This window comes from Alosa pseudoharengus, unplaced genomic scaffold, assembly GCF_046254945.1.
Source record: "Alosa pseudoharengus isolate Yale_2024_CS ecotype anadromous, Long Island Sound unplaced genomic scaffold, YU_APseudo_1.1 YU_APseudo_1.1_scf_9, whole genome shotgun sequence".
NCBI classification, from domain to species: Eukaryota; Metazoa; Chordata; class Actinopteri; order Clupeiformes; family Clupeidae; genus Alosa; species Alosa pseudoharengus.
In genome coordinates this window covers 14,788,819-14,806,067 of record NW_027468881.1, presented here as the reverse complement: position 1 = coordinate 14,806,067, position 17,249 = coordinate 14,788,819, and the positions used below count along the sequence as shown (strand labels likewise).

The window sequence follows — 17,249 nt, the reverse complement described above, 5'->3', positions numbered from 1 at the left end:
AATATAAGTATTTATGGAACAGCACAAAAGAGCATGGAGGACATTTTTTGCCAGAATTTCCAACCAAGGACATTTATCACTCGCTATGTGAACCATGCACAGCATTTCAGTCCAAACATTTCAGTCCAAGTATAATGAGTCTTCTCTCTGTGAGAGTGACTTTGTGGTTCTTTGACAATATTCAGAGACAAGCTTGTAACTCCTGAAAATGTACGGTCAAAACATAAAAAGCAGCACCAGCGTTTCCACAGCATGAGTAAATAAATCAGAGTACATACCTTCATTACATAGCATATTGCAACCAAAATCCATTGATTACTTCATCAATAACAAATATTCTTAAAAAAACAACAGACACACAAAATGTGTAACACTATTTTAACGGAAGACATATGTGCAATTTTCCTATCCATATAAAGCTTGTCTTGAAATAACATAAATGTACTTCAGGGTAAAATAAAGTGATAAACCACTGGTTGTTCACTGTTAATTTCCAATGAGAGTGCGAAGGGAGCTTGGCAACCATAATTTATCCTTTAGTTTTTTTTTAAGTAAACCTGTACAAAAAAAGAATAATCTCTCCAGCTTTTATTAGCTGTTTCCTTTGTCCATCCTCTAACTCCACTTTTGTCTGGATCCCTTATGCATGTCTGGACCACATCCCAGATCTGTTGTGGGAGAATCCGTGGGTTTGAGTGGTCACATCAATTGAGTCTGGGTCTGTGGGTTTGGAAACACGAAATAGATGTGTTACAGATGTGTAACCTGACAGAGGAGAAATTATGAAAGCCACATCATACTGTTCTGATGTAGGCTACCATGATCTGATCCTGACACAGAACTACTGTAACATACACACTTTCATTTTTGACTTATTTTCAATTAATTTGACTGTGGTATGTCTTTGGACTGTCTGCCTGGAGATACTTTCTAAGTCCATAAACAGTACCCATCTACACAGCATGTAATTCAAATAGTAGAATTTAGCGCATATCCAAAGCGACTCAGATCAATATAGTGCCACCAGCTAGATAAGCCATTTATATTGTGCATTACAAATGAAGAACTATTCGGGGGTAGCATACCTATCTTTTAGATAACTTTCATATTTATTCGGAGCTTATGAAATCCTCCTCGCTACTGCTCTGGTGTGACAGATACCGGTTCCTCCCCGTTTGAACAGCGACGCGGTTTTTGAAGCGCACCAAAGCCAGGGCTATCTCAGCATTCCAGGCGGTACCTTCTTGCTGACACCTGAAATCGATCTCCTTGCCTCCAGACATCACGATAGTGAAGTACACAAGACCGCGTTTGTGTTCCACGCAGTCCACCGTTTCCATGTGTTCAAAGAGTATATTTTTCTCCTTCAATCCCGGTCCAGCGTTCCTGTCCTTGCGCTTGTAGTCAAATAAGTGCAGTCCGTCTTCTGTCATGAGACAACGCTTTTTCTTCCAAAGCTGAAGCAGCCCGTTGCTCCTTTTCTCCAGGTATCCGTCCTTCATCACTTTACTTGAGTTCATTTTATCAGACATGTAAAGCGTAAAATATGGCACTTACATTCCAACGATGGTATGAGTCTGAAATAACTATAAATGCTGAGGTATGGAGTTATTCAGAGGTCACGAAACAGTACGTCTAAGCATTTTTTTTAAATTATGTCGAATTAACTTTCATCATGTCGTTCCCCGCACAACGTGTTCTGCAACATGGTAAACAAATATGGTTATTATAACTTAAACTGTAGACAACCTGATCCGTCGGATGTGCTGGACATGTTTCTACTTGTTCAGGCAGGCTCACTTGACTTCTCCTGTTACTGCAGATCCAGCCCCCCAGACCGTGATGTCATCTACACAGTCTTATGTTTATATGGCACTGCTCGGAAAAAGGGCGGTGTTGTCTCACAGAGATCCACAATGTGTTCATTCACAAAAGAAGATATGTCTATGAAGGTAAGACTTAATTATGATCGCCGCTACTTCCTGAATTTTTGGTAAACGATTCCCAGGATCAACGCCGGGGCACATGATTGGTGGGCAAGTATCCCACCAAGTTTTTCTTAAATAACTACCTGAATGGTGGCACCAAGGATACCAAGGATGATGATTTACACCCTCCCGGTAAAAAAATAAAATATGCAATCTTCAGTTGAGATGTTCTGAACTGCACCATATTTCATGTGTATGATTAACCTGACATCCTCTGGGGGTATGTCAAGTCTCGTGGAATTTCATCCATATAAAATAAATGAATGTATGTCTACATTTAGTGACTGTACACCCATCGGCCTGTAGATGGTGGATGGATGATGAGAGGATGATGAGAGGAGCTAAAAGGCAGGACTGTCTCACACACTCTCTCTCACAAACATACACACGCACACATAAACACACACGCACACACACACATGCACACATACACATGCACGCATGCACACACACTCACATCCATATGCACAGACGCACAACAACAACAATACAATGCGCATCTTGCAGGCAGGCAAAATTGAAAGGTAACGTTGATAGCCTATGACGTCACCTACCGGCAGCAGCACAGGTAGACGAGGCTACCAACTTTACTACTATATTATTTATTTTATTTATAAATGTTTTTATTCTCGAATAATTGATTCACACGTAAATGTGTAAATGTTCATGTGTAATTTTACGAAGCATTGATCATTTAAATGGCCAATCAAAAGGGCACCCATACCCCCCCCCGGCACATGCATAATGCATCCATAGGTAAAATAATGTTTACGTTAGCATTGGTTGGAGGCTAGTTTGATTGTTGGTGTATTTGTGAAACATAAACACGTATACCGAGTAAATTGATAACAGCACTGTAATTGTCTTTTTCGACTGTCATTCCATTCTTTTCTGACCATACTGACAGGAACTAGGTTAATTAACCACAACGCCAATGCAATGTTTTTTTCTGATGGAAGATATACATGGAAGAATGCATCCTAAACACCGGGCTGGGACATTTCTGCTTGTTAAATAGGTTTTTCTGCTGTTGACTCGTTCACAGTCCTTGGTGGCCCTGTCAGTGCTTTGTAAAATGTTGCATTACAGTAAGATCACAAAAAGTCTGCACTAAATATATGTGAGCATCTGAGCTAATTCTCATTCCCAAACACCCACTAGACTACTCCCTAGTTTCAGTCTTCAATTTATTGCATTTCAACAAAGGTGTTTCAAGTAAACAAGAGCATGGTTTAGGCTACAAAGGCTAAAAGTAAAATACAGTAAAGTAACTGATCATACTTGTAAAATGTTTTGCTTGCATAAAGGAAGTCATTAAGCATAAACTGCTCACAATGTGGTTTTTGGCAATGTGGTTATCACAGAACAAAGACCTCTTTCATTATTACTAGTATTTCTATATACACTCTTTTATTTCCTAAAAAAAGTAAATTACTGTATATGAAGAGCCTTTCATTAGGAAACTTGATAGGCCTATTCAAATACATAATACCCCATCTTGATTAGAACCTTGTTATGGGAGAACTTTTTTACATTGTGTTAAAAATGACTATCGGCCAATATATCAGCAAATTGACAGACACAAACACACATGCACACACACACACATGCATCCACACACACAGACACACACACATCCACACACAAACACACACACAGGCACACACACACTCACACGCACACACACAAGCACGCAGGCACACATGCACGCACACACACAGGCACACACATACAAGCATACACAAAAGTTGCAAGGGGGGATGGAGTAGGAGATGGAGACAAATTGACAAGCGTGATTTATTATAGAGGATGTACAGGACTGAGCGGCGGTCATATTTTGTACCGCTATGCGGTACATCTAGTCATATCTTCTTTTTCCGTGTGAAACTTTCTCAGTTAGAATTGTGTGTGATAAGAAGGGCGCCTCATTACATATGGATTTCTGGATGGGCCTTTTATGTGTTATGCACACTTCAAATCATTGTAAAGGACCGAAGTTAATGTGTTTAATGTTCAGAATCCATCTTTATCCTCTACTGTATGTGTTTTTCTAAACTTCGCTTGTTGCCATATCTCTAACCCTATCTAAAGTGATGATGCATAGTGGCATGGGTGAATGTATGTTTTTCAAGTGAAACATATTGATAACAATGAATATACACAACGTTGGCAATACTTTGTCCAGGGAACTCATAGAATAGGTCACAAGACAAGATAATATTGATGGGAGTTGCAAGAATGTTAGGTTATTTATTTATTATTATATAATATATATTTATTACTATTATTATTACTATTATTATTATATTATGTTATTTATTCTTGTCATGAAACTGACATACAGCTTACAATAAAGCAGTTAAATTAGTGTTGATAAAAGTGAATTTTCTGCCGTGAGTCATCTGTATATGTGGATAGTTTCTAGCTGCCCTCTATTAACTGTATTTTTGGGGTCAGCAATCGGCCAATGTACTGTAATATCTAGATTTTACAAATGCAGTGGGACATGTTTTATTAGTTTTGCTTGAGTAAGCGTTATGTGGGTATTTTCATGAAGTTTTCAGTCACATAAAAAAAGTGCCGTAACAAGATTTTCTTGCCTTGCTAAAGTATATTTCAGACACCCATTTTTCATGGACTTAAAACAGTGGAGGGTGGCTGTCTTGCATTAAGCTCAGCTCTCTGTTTAAACATAAATATTTTTGCTTCATGTTCCCTGGCAGTTGGAATGTGTGTAGGAGGCAGATGTTAATAGGAGATTTGGCTGAAGTCCTGTGGCTCTTTCGCAACTATTATATTCAGTCACATGTGGGAACCCTCCCCCTCTTCCTCATCCTCCTCCTCCTCTTCCACTATACTCTGCCTATACTCATACAGTCATAATCAGTGTCTGGATGTGCTGCATACTTTTGATATGGGACATATGTCATATATGGTGCATAGACCAATGTTTTACCTTTAAGTAATGCTTTTAGTGCAGTACAAATCTGCGGGGCAAGGATTTTAAAAACAGCCTGATGTTGAGAAGATACAAAAGGGCTTAGGGCGCTCAGGAGACTTCAAATAATTCCTTGCTCAGGTGCTCTTCTGCGATGGAAGAAGTGAGAATCCAAAGAAAAAAGAATTTGCAGAGGCACTCTGAGGTTGAAAAACTATAAAAAAAGCCTTTAATATATCATGGCAAGAACTGGTTAAAAGCACATGGGCCTACGAGTTACTGCCATATTGGCCTTCATTAGGGCATAGAAACAAGAAGACTGGTGTTGACTTGAACCAAGCGAGCTGCAGGTGGTACAAAATACATTGTAATACGAAATGCACCTTTAAAAGAAAGACGGCTTGTATATAAAAGTTCCCTGTTTAACTACATCTCTCTTTACATTTCACCAGGTCAAATTCCTTGTTCTTTCATTTTTTCGTGTGGAAAAAGAAAAAAAAAACTTGGCAATAAAAGTATTCTGATTCTTATATAGAAAATGGAGAGCAATAACTCAAAAAAGCATTTTTTTACATTTATTTTTCAACATTAAAAGACAAAGATGAGCTATGGTGCATGATATGACAGAGCATGTTGCACAAATAAGAAATAGGAATTCTCTGGATGTCTTCTGATCTGTTGGGCTTCATTATCAAGGCAGAGAATCTCAAGTGAAAGTGAAAGAGGTGTTTTACCATGTTATAAAAGTCACATATTTAGCATAGTGTGATCATGAGGTCTGATATGTGTATGTGTAGAGTCATTCGAGTGATATGAATGGAATGTCATCACAAAATATTTGCGAACAGTTTTACTTCCTGATGGGAAGATAGCCTTGATTGGACAAGGTCAAAAGGCCTTTATGCACAAGAGTATTGTATGTATTTGTTGAAATTTCAGCATACAAGATAGTTTTCATTTTTGTGACGGTTTCATATTCATATTTAATATTTTATATTTAATATTCATATTCCCATAATGTAACAATAGGCCTAACTATCTATAGAGTACAGCATAATGGTTTCATAAGGACACTACATAGGTTATTTTGCCCATGTCTCAATCATATGCTATGGAATGATGTGAAGTATGTTGTGCATTAGATACTGTAAGTGCAGCACATGCTTTAATATTGGTTATTGGATAGGTTACTGAAAAGCTGGAATGTTACTGTTACTGCTAAAAGCTGGAATGTGGTTGACAATCATGGCGTGGTTTTTGCAGCAAACAACCACTGTTAGCAGCCAAATAAACTAAAAACAAGGAGAGCATAACAAAGAACTAACACTTTTAAAAACCCTTCAAATGTCATTGGTCCCATAACAGCAAAGGGAAGGAAATGTCATTCATAGAAATGAACTTGAATTTTTAGTGAAATAGAAAATGACTGTGGCTTTGCGTTGGATGTGATATCCTCATGGTGAACTTTCCCCCCGGGGATCTACTGAGCGTGTGCCAATGCTCCGGCTCCTTGGCCATAGCCAAAGCCTTTAGGTCCAAAGTTTTTGGCATAGCATCCTGCATGACATATAAAAAAAATCTGTTATGCACGGCAAAAATATTGCATCATATCTCAGATGATGCCTCCTTCAACTGAGAAATGGGTACAGTTGTGTGGTGGACAGTACCTTTGCAATATATTTCTCCATCCTTGTCAGCTAGAGTTGTGGATTCTAGACCTTTGCCACACTTTGCACAGCGGAAGCAGCTCTTGTGCCAGGCCTTTGGAGGATAGGATATTACTGTTAGACTGGTTATCACAACCTCAGACAGCCCATGGTCTATTTACGGAGCTGCTCAATAAATGTTTATGTTTAGTTTATATTAGATGCCTAGCCAAACCACACAAAGTAGTGCAGGCTTGTTATAAACAAAACATGGCACCCTGGACACTTACATTGCCAGCACCAATGATTTTCTCAGCTGCGTAGACAGCCTTGCCACATCGGGGACAGCTATCCGAGCCCCCAAACTTTTGAGCAAATTTGGATGGATTTGGGTTATTTGTGGGGCGGTGTTCACCTTGCCTGTGGAAGAGGGGGACATAGACATTAATTTAGTTTTAGTCAAAATTATTATTATTATTATTATTATTATTATTAGTAGTAGTAGTAGTAGTATTAGTAGTAGTAGTAGTAGTATTACCAGGGTATTATAGCTTACAAAGCATAATACAACCCCAAAACAGAAAAAGTTGGGATGTTGTGTAAAATGCAAATAAAAACAGAATGTGATAATATACAAGTCTCGTAAACCCATATTTAGCAGCAAAAAAGACATAGACAACATATCAAAAATTTGGACTATTTCATGGAACATATATGTTAATTTTGAATTTCATGCCAGCAACATGTTTCAAAAAAAGTTTTACAAATGTTTAGGAACTGAGGAGACAATTTGCTAGAGTTTTGAGAATGAAGTGTCGGGAAGTAACTCCCCGATATAGGATTTCACACTCCATTATGCACCTAATTTTACAATTCTGGACTGCAGAATACATGGCCATCTTAGCACCTGGACTCTTTCTCTATGGAGAAATACTATTTAAATATGTGCAGAATTCATTTTGGCATTGTTTTCCTGAAATATTCAAGGTCTTCCCTGGAAAAGACATTGCCTGGATGGCAGAATATGTTGCTCAATATGTTGCTCAAAAAATTCTGAAATCATTCAGAATTGATTGTGCTTTGCCAAATGCCCATGCTGTAGGTACTAATGCTCCTCCACACCATCATAGATGTTGGATATCGAACTGAGAACTAAAACAAGTTGGATACTGTAGGTTGGATAATAGGGGGCAGCCGTGGCCTACTGGTTAGCGCTTCGGACTTGTAACCGGAGAGTTGCCGGTTCGAACCTCGACCAGTAGGCACGGCTGAAGTGCCCTTCACTGCTCCCCGAGCGCTGCTGTTGTTGCAGGCAGCTCACTGCGCCGGGATTAGTGTGTACTTCACCTCACTGTGTGTTCACTGTGTGCTGAGTGTGTTTCACAAATTCCAACTTTTTCTGTTTTGGGGTTGTACATAATTTACAATCTGTTCAGCAGTGTCACATTTCTTTCATTGAGGAAAATGGGAAGACATATTAGTTACTACTGTGCATGTGTTAATATGCAAACCCACTAATGATCAAAATCTATTTTGGACTCAAGAGAGCTCTTACTCGTCGTGCTTGATCCCGAGCGACTCTCCTTTGTCCATGCTTAGGGTTCCAGCTCCTCCTCCGTAGCCATAGCCTTTTGGCCCATACTTCTTGCCGTAGCAGGACTTGCAGTAGACCTCATTTTCATGTACAGCTACTGTAGTGCTGTCCAGATTCTTCCTACATACCACTGTGTCAAGGAAGAAATGAATTAACCTTGAATCACTTTAGAGTAAAACATTTAATACATTTATACCAATTATTTCCCATATGATGGCAAAGAATCCTTGAAAATAAAGATATACTGTATCAATATATCTACATGATGGATAGGTTTTCAGAATGAAAGAAAATTGCTATTTACTTATTTAAAAAGTGTGTCTTGACTGACACCATTAAAATCAATGCTTGAGATGGCAGTTAGTTTAGCTTTAGATGGTGCTGTTTCATACCTTGTTGATCAGCATAGCTAGAGACACTGAGGGAAGTGGGTGTGGTTGGGAGAATTCACAGAATGCATGTCCACCACATTCCTCAGGGTAGAGTAGACTACCAGCACTTCCTTATAAGGAGGCTGAACTTATCAGATCTCAGAGAGCCCCTGATTACACCAAAATATCAACAGAAACACATGTTGCCAGCACTTGCCAGGAATTCTCAAACTCGGGTGCATTGGAGATTTTTGGAAAGTAACTGAGAAAATTACTTTTTTCCCCTATTCTTCATCTGAACATTTTCATTGCTCTCCTGTCAGAGCTAATTCAAGTGTTGGGGGGGGGGGGGGGGTTGCAGTTGAGGGGGATTCAGCTCTATTACCCTCACATTAGGGAGTCTGGAATGCACCAACCCCAGGCCTTCTGTCTGGAATGTATTCCTAATCAAGCTCACACACAGGGCAGCCCTAAATAAATGCAATGTCTGTGTCTGACCACATGGTGGCATTATGTGTTTGCTGTTTGAAGTTGTAGTTATACAGTGTAAACATCTCTCTCTCTTTCTCTCTCTCTCTATCTCACACACACACACACACACACACACACACACACACACACACACACACACACTGTATATACTTTATTTGATTCCACTTTACAAGTTCCATTAGGAATCAAATCTTTGGAATAATACAGTAGATTAAAGCAGTTTGGCTATCTATCATGAGTTTTTACAGGTTAAAGGCAGGGATGTAGTGGAGGCTAAGTAAGGGATAACGGCCTTTGAGGTGTCCTGTTATATGGAATTAATGGACGAGGGCGAGGGGCAAAGAACTCTCCGACGCGCAGCGGACTCTGCCCGGACTCCGCCCGAGTCCATTAATTCCGTATAACTGGACACACCTCAAAGGCCGTTATCCCGCTTATCATCCGGTTGCCACTGTAAAGCCATGCCTTCATAGCACGCAAAGGAAACACGCAGTTCAGTTTAAAAAGAAGCACACTAGTTTAGCTTGTTGTTCAACTTTCGTTGGCCCTATAACAGCGATAGCATGGACAGTTAGCTTGTTGACCATCATCTAACAGGTTCTGAATGCCTTTTCTAAAAATCTGATACCGCGCGGCGCAGTCCACCTTACCGTGATCACAGAATTCATAGTTTACCTACCTCTTATTTTACCACTACACCCCTTGTTCAAGGGTACAAGAACTATCGTCTCTTCCAAATAAACATGCTTCCTACAACTACTGATATGGAACCGTACTTTGCTAATTGTTTGGCCTTTGTCTTTGTATCGCCTGTTTGAAGGCTCTCTTGATGGTTGTTACCAAATAGAAAAAAAACAGTGATCTGCGTAAAATCATATCAGATAATTCTCCACATTAATAAGGGCAGTTACGACGGGTGTGTTGTTGTTGGGCCTAGTGTGGTGTCCTCTCAGTCAGAGGGCAGACTGGCATGGAAACAGCACACACACACACACACACCCTCACACACACACACACTCTCTCTCTCACACACACACACACACACACACACCCTCACACACACACACACCCTCGCACACACACACACACTCGCAAAAGAGTGAATGTTTTTGACACCCTTGTGACATTGTTATGTAAGAAGGGAGATTACTACAAATCAAACTCAACAAACTAAAGCACAAACAAACATTCTAGAATCAATGCTTCCCTTCTGATACAAAGGTCATAACGCTCCTTCTCTCTGAGGAACTGGAAGTTTGTTGCTGCCCTTATGTTTAGTTAGTGAGTTTCTTTCATGTGCTGTGGTCTAACTAATAACAAATAGGCTTCAGGTTAAGAGCCTTCAGTCAGGCTTTCACCTAGCTTGATTAAATGACAATTAAATATTTGTCTAATGCAGCTCTCCTTGAAAATGTAGAGGGAAACACCTCCGCCCACTTCAGCTAAAGTATGTTCATTCATTTGATTGACCTGAAAGGCATTTGGCGTTTGGCAACATGTCATTATGTTGAGCTTTATCAACATGTCTGCTCTTAAGTGATTGGTCTGTGCTGCCGTTTGGAGTGGACTTACTGCACAGGAAGCAGCTCTTGTGGAAGCTCCTCCCATCACACTGCACTTCCTCTGCAAAGTACACGGTCTTCTGACAGGCACCACACTTGTTTCCACCCCCAAAAGGCATCCTGCACAGAGGGATAAAAATACAATTTAGGGCTGTACAAGTGTGCAGTCAGATCCATTCCAAGTCCAGTCCAACCATCAACATTCCTTCTGTATAGCTTTCTCAAAGTTGAAGCCCACCCCAGGATTGCATCCCAGTCATGCCCCTATGTATATTGCCACATTTAAGCATAGTTGTGGTACAGCTGATGATGTAGCGTCTGCAGTCTTTTTCTGTCATGAGAAATACAGCATTTTTGTCCAGAAAGACAAAGCTGTTTTGTAATTATGGTTCGTCAAATATTCAAGTTAGTTACTCAGTGCCAAATACGTAATATTACATGATTTAATAAGAATGAATAGACATAAAATGGTAATGTTTATGTACATTTGACTGTTATTTCCTTTCATTCAAAATAAAAAAATATAATCATGGACCACAAATGTTAATTGTTGCTCATTCTGTACTAATATGGTCAAAAGTTTGTAAACCGCTCGCTCTGGCATCACACATCATTACTGTGGAATGCTTGGATTCCCTTCATTCTTGATACTCCTGTTGCTTTCTGTCTACAGGGTTCTGGGCATTTACCACAGTCACAGTCCAGCCTCCTCTCTTTTCCTGTGGATTACTGCAAATACCAGGCTGCTGGAGCGCCCTGACTCATGACTCAAGATGGGTTCGTTTTTGGGCTGTGTATTTCCTTAGAAGTGCAACATAAGTAATAGAGATATCTCCCCTACCCTGTCATTAGTCATCTCTCTTAATGAATTCTGGAGAAACATGACTATAGTCAGAGAGTAGTGCAGTAAACTTAAGTACAGTAAAAGTTTTCCTTTCTCATAACTTGACTACTTTAACTCCATTCTATATATATCAATAAATCCTGTATGATTTGATTTTCCACATTATCAGAGAAGGAAACCCTTCACAAGAAAAGGCTAAGTAGAGTATAACTGTCTGAGTTTGCTTTGAGGTTAGAGGGTGCATTCCTGCATGCTTTCGACATGGCCAGACTAAACATTTCGTGTAGCTTTAAGATTTTACATGGTGTCCCATTCCATGATGGTGTGGCACTCAGACAGAGCCACACTATGAGACAAGCTAGATAAATGCCTCCCTACTCACCATTGCTCAAACAGTTTAAACCTTAGTTATAAGTTATACGGTTTCCCCTCCTCATAACAGCACATTGTATGTACTCCATCCAAGTTATGGATGCCATCACAACACAGAAGTGTTGACTGTATGGCTGAAAAACATAGGTTCAAGAAAAGTAAAATTTGCAATGTGGGAGGCATCCTTTTCCACACAGAGCATAGGGTACCACCCTGAATACCACAGAATGCCATTATTCCACATCTGTAAATTGATGTTGTTATACAATACAACATCTTTGTTTTCAATTGGGTTGTACCAATGTACTAAAAGGCTGCATACATACAGGAAGAGTTGAGTCTGTTACACTACCATATTACACAAACCTGTAAGTGTTAAATGGTACAGTGCAAAACAGTATGTGAGAACTGTTGCACCTCTGAGATTACTTCTGCTCAACCAAGATTATAGCAAATTGGGAATAATAAGAAGAAAGAAAGCACACAACGAAAGATGATGCTTCTAGGTGATGAACATTTTTTCTTTACCTGCAAATTGTCTTTTCTTGGCAGATGAAACAAACTCAACAGCAGCAGCAGCACCAGAGCAGAACTCCAGATGAGATTCCAGATGTTTGCAGGGAAGAGAACGTAAGTTTGCGTCCTAACGGAACAGTTTGAGAACTGAACAAGTGGTTTGAGGCTACGTGAGAGATCTGAACCAGCGAAATGATGGGTGGAGCTCCCAAGTGGAAATGAGTATGTGTGCAGGAGAGTGCGGTGTGAGTGAGAGTGGGCGAGTGACAGAGAGAGAGAGAGAGACAAAGTGAGAGAGAGGGTGGGGGGATGGGGGGTGGAGAGCGAGAGAAGGGGGGGAGAGAGAGAGAGAGGGTGGAGGAAGTCAGCCTGTACTCTGTTAGCTGTGGTGAAACTCTGCTTCTGGCCTGGGTCAGCGGGGCCATATGTATTGTGACTGCCTGCTATTGGCTAACCATTCACACTAAAGACAAATATGGGCATTAGCAGGCTTGCAGTGTTTCCTTTATGAAATCATCAGGCTATGAAAGGGGCGGGTTCATTAAAATTTAAGCAGTTTAAGTGCTTCCTGTCATGAGAGGATGTTGTAATTTTTTAATCCAGCGACTGGACTGAGTGATGGGTTTAAGATGGTCGATATTTAATCTATTCCCCTCTGACTGAATACAGGTTGTAAACATTTTGGTAGAGGTCTGAAAGTGATTGCTGTGACCTTCACACTGTCATGCTTGAAGGCTCTTAGAAAGGTCAAGCAAAACTAGTCAGCCATTTGATGCTCTCTGAATTGTCTTGGCCAATAGGGAGAGAGAACAGAGTGAACTGTGCCTGAGCTATGGGCCATTCTTTTATCTGTCAGGTCATCTAGTGACTCACACTACAGAGTTTTATGTCTTGTGATTGAATGGTCTGTATACTGCTGAGAGTTGTGCAGCAGTATACAGACCAGTAGTGTCAGTGAAGTGTTATGGACATGTCTTTTAAATAAAACAGATGAGGAGCATCTTCAAAAATTATTCAAAAAAACACAGTTTAGAGAGTACAAAGATAGTGAGGCATCTGTGGGACAAAATGCTCAGATACAAGCCAACATACTGTATACTACTCTACATTCGTTTTGGTATTCATAAACAGTTTCCAGCTGTTAAGCATTAATATTGATGAAATAACAAAACTCCCCTACTTCCCTACATAGAGAGCCAAAGTCACGCCCTTCTACTTCCGGTCCATGGGACCTATATTTCGAAAAATTATGGGAGTCAATGGAGAGAATGGTTTTGGTCCCGTTCGAATTCTGCCATGAATTTCCGATATGATGTGTGTGAATTTAAAAGATAATAATTTTTCAAAAGATGGGTCCCATGGTGGCTAACGGAAGGGGCGTGACTTTGGCTCTCTATTCCCTTAAAGCTATGGTTCGGAGTAATTCACCCTTCGCTAAGCCACACCCGAAAACCGCCACAGGCCAATCGTGGCTCAGCAACGCGTCACTAGGCACGGGAGGTCTGACAAGCTTTTCGAGTTTTGCCATGTTAACCTGTGAAGTCTGAAGGCCTGTGGGTCATGAAGGGCACTTATTTGGATGTGTGGTGCCCTAACCCACGTAAAGACACAGTGAAATAACATGTTACACTATAGAATCATGATATAATTAGGAACACATATTGTTCTAACTATAAAAAATGGCATATTGCATGATATTTTCATAACCGCGAGATACACGCTTCACAATAATGGCAAGAAGTTGTTAACAGACGTTCACCAAGATGTATAGCCCATCAGCAATCTATTTAAAATAACACCTATTTGAAGTACCATTCATGATATGTTGTCAAATATTGAAGATGTGGGAAGTACATAGCTTAAATGGTATGTTTCTTTTGTCCCCCATGCCTGTTCCATTCATTCTGGCCAGGAGAGTCGAATGAAACAAAACGCACATTCGACTTCTGCTTAAATAACTCATGAACGGTTTTGTTCAGAGATGAAATTCCAACTGTATTTGACAGAGGACAGATGTAGGTTGCTAGTGACAAAATATTAGCTTTCAGTGTGGTACGATGTCTTTGTAAATTACATTTAATTGAAAAGTCCCGGTTCTCCCCCTATGTAATAGACGTGCAGGGTGCTAAAGCTTGTCAGGCATAGCAACAGTAACTAAGGAGGGCGGGACTTATCGAAGGGTGAATTTCACCCTCCTTTGCACCATGACCCCGAGCCAAACACCCTCCCAGAACCTGTTTTCCCTTGGTCGAACCCTGGTCGAGTAGCGCTGTCAGAAACTAATGAGTTTCTGCAGGCGTAATGGAACCAACTTTTATCTTGTAAATTACCCCACTAATAATGCCCTGAATGATAAGAGATAAAACAAAGGAAAACAGGGTGTTTGGCTCGGGGTCATGGTGCAAAGGACCCTAGGGTGAAATTACTCCGAACCATCGCTTTAACCTGGTAAAACTATAGGCTGGGTGAACCCAGGCAAACCTGTTATCAAACTAAACAAATCAAACAAATTTGCTCTGCATGTCGGTGTGGAAAGGATCCCATTCCCATTGATCCATCTGTTTCCGAATCACCAAAAACAGAGGGCCGTGTATTTTTTTTGGAATTGAGTAGACTGCATTTTACCTTTGTTAACAAGAAATATATGTTTGTTGCACTTCTGAAACAACTTGGTAAGAGTTTAATGCACAGATGTAAGTTTGATTTCACTACTTCTTATGCCCTTGAAGTCATAAAACATGAACGAGCGTCAATTGGATCTTTTCCAGGCAGACCTGCAGTCTCAGAGCAAATTCAAATTCCCTAACAGGTTTGTCTGGGTTCTCCCAGGTTATGGTAAAACCCCACTGAAAGGAGATGCTAGGTGGGTGTGTCCAGGCTGATATTCCCCAATTCCCCACTAGGGCTGCACGATATATATAAAATCTATCGTTATCGCGATATCAACGCTTGCGATGGACATACCGCAAAGATTACTTAATTTTCGATACATTTTGATACATTTTCTGTGCCGTACGCATTCCATGGCCTACAGTCTATGATGTATTCACATTCTGAATGTCAACATATTTTACCAAACCGATGCTGTCATGCAGCCCTAGAAGCCCGTCCCCTACCAGTTTAGGTGTGTGGTGTTTTAGGTATTGAGGCAGGAGCTAAGTCGTGATGGCTGAAGATAGTGAGTCAAGCGATGTAGGCTACAGGTGAAGAGGAATTGGTGACTAAAGGAAAAGCACGTCTGTTATATGGAAATATTTTGGTTTTATAAAGGACGACGTATTACAAACACAGCGCCAAATGCGCACTTCTCCACCGTGTTAAAATAAACAATTTCTTTCGTTGTTGTTATAGGATCAGAAGATAGCCTATCTATCTTTCACTGTAAGGCTTGTATTTCATGATTTGCATTTAGCAAAGGCCCAGACAGCAGCAGAGAGGTAATCAGGATTCGTTATTTGTAAAAGTTGTTTAGCCTACTTCGTTAGCCTGGACTGTGCGATCGCAGCCACTTACGTTCACGTTCCGCTGCCCTCGTAGTCGGCATGCCGGTAGCCTAATAACGTGGGATGCGCAGCGTATGAGGTTACAGACTGGGCTACTTAAGATTTTAGATGAGTGACCGCCGCGATATAGCTTAAGTAGGCCTAGCTTTTTTTGCTAGGCCCAGCGAAGGCTGGCAATGTGGAATATTCCGCTGGTTGGTGCACAAGTATTCAGATTGGCTGTCTATCCGTCTTTTACGAGAATTTTCTTGGAGCACTCTTCCACACAACTTCGATAGCCTAGTCAGTAGGTATCTTAGCTGTCCACTTTAATCAGGCCATATAAAGCCTAGGCTACATAATATACTGCTCAAAAAAATTAAAGGAACACTTACAGTTTTTCACAATTGTTAAAACCCATTTTTTGAAACCTTCCACCCTTCTCTCCATTCTCAAACTACATTCACAGAATGTCTGACAGTTCTTGCAAAATAAAACACTCGCCTTAAAAAGTTTTTCTTATGCTCAGAACCAAACAGTCAGAGCACCAATCCAGTGTATGATTGAAGTGTCCCCTTAATTTTTTTGAGCAGTATATTTATATTGTTTATGTAGAAAATTATACATTTATTTCTGTAATTATACATTTACCCCCCCCCCCCCCCCCAACCCTACAGTCTATGTTAGCAGGAAGAAGAATGGAGAAAAACATTAAATATTTAAATATCGCAAGTTATATCGTTATCGCAGTACTCAATAATGTTATCGCATATCGCATGTTTTCCTAATATCGTGCAGCCCTATTAGTCTTGCTCAAGGGCACTTCAGCCGTGCCTACTGGTCGAGGTTCAAACCGGCAACCCTCCGGTTACCAGTCCGAAGCACTAACCAGTAGGCCACGGCTGCCCTAGGTTGCCAAGGTGATGCAGCGTCATATTGACAAAACCATACCCTTGTAGTACAGCGGTTAAGCCCTCAAATCAAGGGGAATTGTGCACTTTTTGAAAGAAACATGAAACTTCTACCATAGTTAGGTTATACCATAAGGTTTATTTTCAGATTGGGAGGGAAGTCAAATTTGACCTCTGAGGCCCGGGAGAGGTCAAATCCAAGATGGCCGCCAATAATATTCAAAAGTGCCCCACGTTGGAACCAAACACAGTAGAAAAACACTTAAGGTGTCATTTCCCACTAACTTTTGGGTGCCTATTCTGTATCTGATAACTTTGAAACCACCAGAGTTCAAGAAAATGCATTTATGTAAAGGTCAAGGTAAACAAAACATCAAAATATTCATTTTTTATGTATCCCAATTCATTTCTTTGTTGTCGCTGTATTATTCAGTTATTAGTTGTTATTTCATGAGATTTGTGGCTAATTTCATTTCTTCACAGCACAGAATTGTCCACAGGTGACCCCCCTAGACCATTTTCACAGACCACCT

At 40.4% G+C, this 17,249-nt stretch overlaps 2 protein-coding genes across 2 annotated transcripts; both read right to left on the bottom strand.

The window, feature by feature from the left end:
• Positions 1–1,109: 1,109 nt before the first annotated feature.
• phlda3 (pleckstrin homology-like domain, family A, member 3) lies at positions 1,110–1,502 on the bottom strand. Its single transcript, XM_076276825.1, has one exon. The coding sequence runs from the start codon at positions 1,500–1,502 to the stop codon at positions 1,110–1,112; it is 393 nt and encodes a 130-aa protein (XP_076132940.1).
• A 3,985-nt stretch (positions 1,503–5,487) lies between these two features.
• Positions 5,488–12,575, bottom strand: csrp1a (cysteine and glycine-rich protein 1a). The gene is made up of 6 exons (XM_076275961.1): positions 12,336–12,575; positions 10,602–10,711; positions 8,128–8,296; positions 6,863–6,992; positions 6,594–6,687; positions 5,488–6,483 (listed from the first exon to the last, which is right to left on the bottom strand). The coding sequence occupies exons 2-6, from the start codon at positions 10,708–10,710 to the stop codon at positions 6,407–6,409; spliced, it is 579 nt and encodes a 192-aa protein (XP_076132076.1). The 5' UTR covers position 10,711; positions 12,336–12,575; the 3' UTR covers positions 5,488–6,406.
• Positions 12,576–17,249: the final 4,674 nt, after the last annotated feature.

Excerpts from the sequence above, each read along its gene's own strand:
- phlda3 (XM_076276825.1), bottom strand. The coding sequence starts at position 1,502 with ATGAAGGACGGATACCTGGAGAAAAGGAGCAACGGGCTGCTTCAGCTT.
- csrp1a (XM_076275961.1), bottom strand. The coding sequence starts at position 10,710 with ATGCCTTTTGGGGGTGGAAACAAGTGTGGTGCCTGTCAGAAGACCGTG. Across the intron at positions 8,297-10,601 it reads CAAGAGCTGCTTCCTGTGCA|TGGTATGTAGGAAGAATCTG; the intron begins GTAAGTCCACTC and ends TCCTTGACACAG. Across the intron at positions 6,993-8,127 it reads CTCGGGATCAAGCACGACGA|GCAAGGTGAACACCGCCCCA; the intron begins GTAAGAGCTCTC and ends CCTCTTCCACAG.